Source organism: Equus quagga, chromosome 1, assembly GCF_021613505.1.
Source record: "Equus quagga isolate Etosha38 chromosome 1, UCLA_HA_Equagga_1.0, whole genome shotgun sequence".
Classification (NCBI taxonomy): Eukaryota; Metazoa; Chordata; class Mammalia; order Perissodactyla; family Equidae; genus Equus; species Equus quagga.
In genome coordinates, this window is record NC_060267.1 from 11,469,798 (window position 1) to 11,477,205 (window position 7,408).

A 7,408-nucleotide genomic window follows, 5' to 3' on the forward strand; every position below is an offset into this window, starting at 1 on the left:
CCCCAGGCTTGTGTGGGCGGCTGGGGCAGTGCTGGAGCCGGGCTCCTATTCTCAGCACTGTACCATGTTCTTGCTGGGGACCCATAATCCTCCCCCAGGGAGTCACTGCCACACCCATATCAGATGATGACACTGAGCTTTCAGGATTTGCTAAAGGAGGTAAAAAATGCTACTATGGGGTCACTTCACTCTGTCTCTCTCTTTCTCTCTGTCTCTCCTTCTTAAACTAAAATTGCCGCCTATTATAGGGGAGTAAGAGAACATTAATTTCTTTCTTCTAAGTATAAATGTAAATCATGATAATTGTGAAAAACACAGAAAAGTACAAGATCAAAATGAAACTCACCCACAATCCACCACCAGAGACAAGTCCTGGGAACCTTTTGACATAGACGGTATTAAATTGTCATGAAGTGTATCCAATTCTTTTCATTGAAAGAAGATGAGCATACTATAGCATAATGGAAATTTCTTCAAAAACTTAATTTTGGCGGGCTGGCCCAGTGGCGCAGCAGTTAAATTCGCATGTTCCGCTTCTTGCTGGTCCGAGGTTTGTCAGTTTGGATCCCTGTTGGGGACATGGCACCGCTTGGCAAAAGCCATGCTGTGGTAGGAGTCCCACATATAAAGTAGAGGAAGATGGGCATGGATGTTAGCTCAGGGCCAGTCTTCCTCAGTAAAAAGAGGAGGATTGGCAGTAGTTAGCTCAGGGCTAATCTTCCTCAAAAACAAACAAACAAACAAAACACCAAACTTAATTTTGAAGGGTTGAGAATATTTTATCTTTTTGCATAGCATTACTTACTAATGCCATTCCTCATGTAACATATGAATTTTTTCCCAACATTTATTCATCACGTTCAACATACCTCATGTCTTGGTGAACTTCTTTACCCAAATCTCTCTGTGTAACCGTGCATATTGACTGGGTTCTTAGAAGCACCATGTCTGCTGGGAGAATGTGAGCCCTGGAAGGGCAGCCTGTTTCTGATCAGGAGAGGGACTCAACTCTCTGGGTCCATCCTGTGCCCCCCGCAGCCCCAACTCCCCTGAATGCCTGCTCCTGCTGCCCCGAGGGCTGTTGGTGGGTAGCTCTTCAGTTTCTGTCCCCAGAATCGCATCCTTGAGTCCTGCAGGGAGGTTTCCAGGAGGCTGGGTGAACTGAGAGCCGAGGGGGAGGGTCGAGGGTGGCCTCCTGTGCGGGTGGGAGGAGAGGGGGCATTTTCTGGTGCAGAGGGTGAAGTCTGTGCATGGAGGGTGGGGGTGAGACAGCCTTGCCTCCCCCCATGGGCTGCCCCTTGGAATTGAAGCCCCAGATCCTATAGAAACGATGATCATTCTTGCTGCAGGTGTTTCAATGCTGGTCACTGAGATCTCCCCCTGCCTGTTCTCAAATTTCCCCCACCTGGGGTTTCAGGTCTGCTTTACCCAACCAAGCTCTACCCAGATTTTAGCTGTGTTTTCTTTTCTTTTTCTGTATTATCCTCTGTCTTTTTCTTCTTCTCTTCCCCTCCATTCCTCGTTTTCTGTCTGTGTGTGTCTCCTTCCCCCACAGATATTTGTTGCACCCTCACTAAAGAAGCTGTCCAGGAAATCCGAAAATGTAGGTGAACATTTATAGAGTCTGTAGGACAAGATTGATGTGAGAAAAACGAAACCATCACTGTCCATATTCTAGTCTATTTAAATGCTAGATTCCTCAACCTCCTTCCCCGACTTCATCAAATGTGGGGTGATGGCCCATTGTGTACCATGCCGTGACCAGATCATGAAGAATAAACTACTTTCTGTCCTCCAACACCTTAGAGGGTATGCACCCCAAACCTTGAAGGTAATGTGTTGTTATCTGTTTCACCCACTCCCCATGCAACTTCTTTTCGAATGTCTTCACTTGATCGGAAGGTGAATTGGAACCACAGCTGTGTCTTCACTCATGGGCATAATGCAGTCTTGCTTTCTTGTCCCCACTGTGCCCAGGACTGTGGGGCCTGGTGAATAACGCCGGCATTGCCGTGCCTGTGGCACCCAATGAGTGGCTGACCAAACAGGACTTCATGAAGATCCTCAACGTGAACCTGCTGGGGGTGATCGAGGTGACCCTGAGCCTGCTGCCCCTAGTGAGGAAGGCGAGGGGCCGCGTGGTCAACGTCTCCAGTGTCATGGGCCGGGTGTGCCTTTTTGGTGGGGGCTACTGCATCTCCAAGTATGGCGTCGAGGCCTTCTCAGATTCCCTCAGGTACTGGACTGAGACAAAGGCCCTCCCTCACTCCTCCTACTTCTGTGCTTTCAAGAAAGCCTTTCAGAAACTCTTTCTTCCAGAACATTCTCTCTTGCTTTATGCAGGTCTTTCTTTTGGAAGCACCTTTTTATCTCTTGGGTGTCATGTGGGGTCCCAGGCCTATCAAGTTTAATCCACCCTATCCTTGCCCTGGAGGAGGGCCCCCATCAGAAAGCATCTGAGGCAGAATTGATATCAATATAATTTGGCTGTGGAGCCCAACCATATACACATCTTATGGTGTGATGTCTTACAGCCTTGTTGGCAGTGGATCCCCATGACACAATGTAATCAGGGGAGCTACTTCATCAAATCAGTAGGAGAGACTCCACTGGCTGCAGAGCAGAGGATGGCTCTGAATGTGGGGGAGCTGCGACCTAATAGAGATCCTCTTTACAGGACAGATGGTCAGGGAGTTGACTAGAGCAGAAGAGGGGAGAGACGATTGAGGTGTGTGGGAAACATAAATGGGCAAAGCCTCATGATGGGTTGAACTTGGGGGAACTCGAGGAGAGAGCATGTAAGTGGTGCCTTGCACCAACTGCAGCAGAAGTGGTGGGATTTAGAGCTAATAAGCATGTGTATGGAAAATGTTTGGAAAAATATTCAAATTCTATACAGAGGCAATACAATCATCATAAGTTTTCTCCCCCTGGCTACTGCACTTTTCAACTCCCCAGACTTTCGAGCTCATCCCACCACAATCCTATGTTGGTGTGTTACTGTTTTTTCACATGTTTTTGTGTTTTATTTTGCAAGACCTCTGAAGTCCTTGCCCCTCTGCCTGTCTGCCTTGCAGGAGGGAGCTCTCCCACTTTGGGGTGAAGGTAGCTATAATCGAGCCAGGTTTCTTCAAGACCACTGTGACCAGTACCAAGGTGCATTCTCAGGAATTCCAAGAGGCCTGGGACCGGGCCAGCCCAGAGATCAAGGAGATCTATGGGGAGAAGTACCTGGCATCCTGTGAGTGAGTTGTGGACACTGGGGAGATAAGCAAACCTTTGTTTTGAAGCCTGGGTCCACCATTAGTGCCTCCTCAGATCTCAGGTCCATCATCTATGTCCATTCACAGTGGGGACATTTAGCTCCATCCTCATAGTCCCGTGTGGTCAACTGGTAACCTAGGGAAAGGACACAGGCTTGTTATACCTGGGGACCACTGTCTCATGTGAACCCCTTGTTAAGTAGAGGCAGAAACTGAAGCCAGCGAGGGAAGACACCCCTGGGCTCATGGCACACTGCTGTTAGAGCAGCTGGTTTTCAGGTGCTTGGATTTCTTGTGGTTGTAGAGACTTCTAGTTTACGTAGTCCAGATATTCCCAGGAATAGAGCCAGAGGAATCTCAGTGTGGAACGTTTGTACCTGGGGTAGAATCAGGGCTCTTCCTGGGGAATTTGGGTGGATTTGATTTGGGGGGGGGGGTCCAGGAATTCTTAAAAACTTCACTCCATAAGTTGATCCCAAAGTGGGAGTGGTTGGATGTGGGAATACATTTGGATCTTTCTTATTCTGGACAGGCATGAAATCAATTAAATTGTTGAAGAAAAGTTACACGGAAGATCTTTCCTTGGTCACAGACTGCATGGAACATGCCCTGACCGCCTGCCACCCCCGCACCCGATACTCAGCTGGCTGGGATGCCAAGCTCTTCTACCTCCCCATGAGCTACATGCCTGCCTTCTTGGTGGATGCCATGATCTACTGGCGCTCCCCAAAGCCTGCCAAGGGCATGTAGCCCAATACTTGGGTGCACAGTATGGTGGACTTGGGTACTATGTGAGGGAGGGATGCATCAGGGGGAGGGAAATAGAGTGGAGAGAGGGGCTCTCATGTCACCAGGGACACCCATCTCACCTCCCTCTCTACCTCCTCCCCAGTCTTCTCCTGGGGCATTACTCAGTACTCTGGGGATGTTAGGAGGAAGGAACCAAATTTGACACCTGAGGAACTGGGACCCAATAGCACATATCTATGTCCTCTTTCTTGAGTGGCCTCTCAAGGCTCAGAGCCTCATGACTTTCCTGCTACCCCGAGGAATCCACACTTTTGGGGAGTGTGAGCAGTTGGGAGACACTCAGCCCCTCCTGAACCTGCTCTGCCTCTGTCCTCCTCCCCAGTTGTGCTTTGGTCCTGGCCTGTCTCTCCCTCCCACGGGATGGAAAGGACCTGGAAGAAGTGAAGTCTCCTCTCCACTGAAGACATCTGTGGACAGAGGTGGAGGTGTGGAGCGTGACACCAGCCTGACCAATCAGCCTCAGGTGCCAACTCACTAGGGAGGCCTGCCATGTGAGCTTATGACCATTCCTACCCCTGAGAGGAAGAGCCTCTATGGGTCCATTGGAAATCAATAGGCACGGTGAATGAAGAGCTGCGTGTGAAGATGCCTTAATCTATTGTTCTAAATGTGAAACAGATCTTTATTGTCCAAAGAAATGCCTGAAGGCTTCTAGTTCCCTTTATTTGAATGTAATATTTTAGCCAATTTTCCAAAATTGCTAACATATTCCAACTTAATCTAAAGTTGCTTGGCCCCATGGCCGAGTGGTTAAGTTCACGTGCTCCGCTGCAGGCGGCCCAGTGTTTCGTTGGTTCGAATCCTGGGCGCGGACATGGCACTGCTCATCAAGCCACGCTGAGGCAGCGTCCCACATGCCACAACTAGAAGGACCCACAACGAAGAATATACAACTATGTACTGGGGGGCTTTGAGGAGAAAAAGGAAAAAAAAAGTTGCAATAGAACCAGCATGAAAACAGTTTTTGGTATTTTATTTATTTTTATTTTTTAGTATTTTTGTTCCTCATCTTTATAATCAAGACTCACTGCTTCTTATCATCAGTATTTATTGAGCACTTACTGTGTACCAGGCACAAACACATGCACAAATCGTTTTTCCTTCCCTAGAGGAACTTATATCCTAAAAGAACAAAAAATACACCTCTCTTAATATGTCACCACATATATATCACTTATTGGTGTTTACTGAGGAAATATTCTGTAGGGTGGTTTTTTAAATAATTTAGCCTCATCATGTTTTAGAGAACTGAAGAAGAAGAAAGATTTAAAGGTAGTCAATGAGAGACCATTCAGGACAGGTGGATGTGGTAGGCAGGATAATCGCCCTTCAAAGATGTCCATGTCCTAATTTCTGGAACCTGTGAATTTATTGCCTTACCTGGCAAAGGAGAATTAAAATTGGATATGCAATTAAGATTGCTTGATGTGAACCTGATGGGGGTGATCCAGGTGACCCTGAGCCTGCTGTCCCTAGTGAGGAAGGCAAGGGGCTGCATGGTCAATGTCTCCAGCGTCTTGGGCTGGATGACCCTTTTTGGTGGGATCTACTGCATCTCCAAGTATGGCGTCAAGCATTTCTCGAACTCTCTCAGGTATTAGACTGGGACAGAGGCCCTCCTTCAGTCCTCCTTCTTCTGTGCTTCCAGGAAAGCCTTTTCAGAGGCCCTTCCTTCCAGATCCCTCTCTCTTGCTTTGTGCCAGGCATTCACTGGGAAGCACTTTTTAATGTTCTGGGTGTTGAGAACAGTTTGATTGAACCTATCCCTCCCCTGGAATTGGAAAGTGTCTGAGGCAGAATTGGAACTGGGGTAAAGTGGCTGTAGAGACCGTGTCCATAACCCATGTGACATTCAGCTCAGGGAGCCCTTGAGGTGGGAGTAGAGTATTTGAGTCAATTCAACAAACACTTCTTGACACCTCTGTGAGTGCACAATAAATATGTCTGAGGACAAGAAGATTTGGTCCCTGACCTAAAAAGGCTGACAGCTGAGAAAAGGACAACAGATGCAGAAATGTGGCCATCTCTCATGATGGTGGTGACCAAGTTTGGCCATCTCTCATGATGGTGGTGACCAAGTTAGCTATGTTGGCTGTGGTGCCATAGGAATGAAGGGAGGGATCTGGAGAAGGGTCTGACCTGAGTATGAAGAACTTAACTTGGTTCAGGTGTGAGAAATAGGGTGTGAAGTCTTCCTGGATGAAGGAATGATGTCAGGCAAGCCCAGGGTGAGTAATGGTTGAGTGCCTATGCTGCAGTGCCATCCAGGGGTAAAGGACAAGGCCCTGGCTGGCAGGAGGGATGCTAACCCCATGGAAGGGATTTAATCAGGGGAGCTACTTTGTCAAATCAGCATCTACAGAACCCACTGGCTTCAGGGAAGAGGATGGCTCTGAATGTGGGGGAGCTGGGACTGAGGGCAGAGAGAGGTTCCTTAGGGCACAGATGGCCAGGCAGTTGACTAGAGCAGGAGAGGGGAGAGAGAGGATTGAGGAGAGTGGAGGAAGTATGATGGGCAAAGTCTAGAGATAGATTGGATGTGAGAGGACTCAGGAGGAGAGAGTAATTAAGGGATGACTTGTAGTAGAATAGGTAAGATTTAGAGCTAATAATCACATGTAAGTAAAATATGTGGAAAGACGTACAAACCTTATACAGAGACTATGCCATCATCATCATTTTTCTCCCCTTGGCCACTGCACTTTGAAACTTACCAAACTTTTGAGTTCGTGTCACCCAAATCCTGTGTTGGGATTGCATCGTTTCTGTTTGCTTGTTTGTTTGTTGTGTTTTGTCTCCCAAGGCCTCTGAAGTCCTTGCCCCTCTGCCTGTCTGCCTTCAAGGAGGGAGCTCTCCCACTTTGGGGTGAAGGTGGCTACTATCCAGCTTAGTTACTTCAAGACCGGCATGAGTAGGAATGAGAGTTGTTTCACATGGCTTCCCTGAAGAATAAGATTAGGCAACCCAGAGGTCAAGGAGATCTGTGGGGAGAAGATCCTGGATTCTGTGAGTGAGCTGTGGACCAAGGAGAGAGAAATAAAACATTGTCTGGAAGCCTGGGTCCATCATCAGCGCCTCCTGAGGTCTCAGGTTCATGCTTCAGGCTCTGAATCACCCACACAGTGGGGACTTTTAGCTTCGTCCCATGGTCCCATGTGATCAACTGGTAACCTAAGGAAAGGATCCAGGCTTGTTAGACCTGGGGACCACAGGCTCATCTGAACCCCTCACTATGTTGAGGAGGAAACTGAAGCCAGAGAGTGAAGACACTCCTGGACTCAAGGCAAGCTGGTAGAGCAGCTGGTTTTCAGGTGCCTAGATGTCGAGGGTTTGTA

At 48.1% G+C, this 7,408-nt stretch overlaps 1 protein-coding gene across 1 annotated transcript; it reads left to right on the top strand.

The window, feature by feature from the left end:
* The first annotated feature begins 944 nt into the window (after positions 1 to 944).
* On the top strand, positions 945 to 4,913 carry RDH16 (retinol dehydrogenase 16). The gene is made up of 4 exons (XM_046681647.1): positions 945 to 961; positions 1,949 to 2,236; positions 3,078 to 3,241; positions 3,796 to 4,913. The coding sequence occupies exons 1-4, from the start codon at positions 945 to 947 to the stop codon at positions 4,011 to 4,013; spliced, it is 687 nt and encodes a 228-aa protein (XP_046537603.1). The 3' UTR covers positions 4,014 to 4,913.
* Positions 4,914 to 7,408: the final 2,495 nt, after the last annotated feature.

What these genes read in the sequence shown, in the direction of transcription:
- RDH16 (XM_046681647.1), top strand. An exon ending in GCCTTCTCAGATTCCCTCAG is followed by an intron (nt 2,237 to 3,077) that starts GTACTGGACTGA and finishes TCTGCCTTGCAG; the next exon opens with GAGGGAGCTCTCCCACTTTG. An exon ending in GGAGAAGTACCTGGCATCCT is followed by an intron (nt 3,242 to 3,795) that starts GTGAGTGAGTTG and finishes TATTCTGGACAG; the next exon opens with GCATGAAATCAATTAAATTG.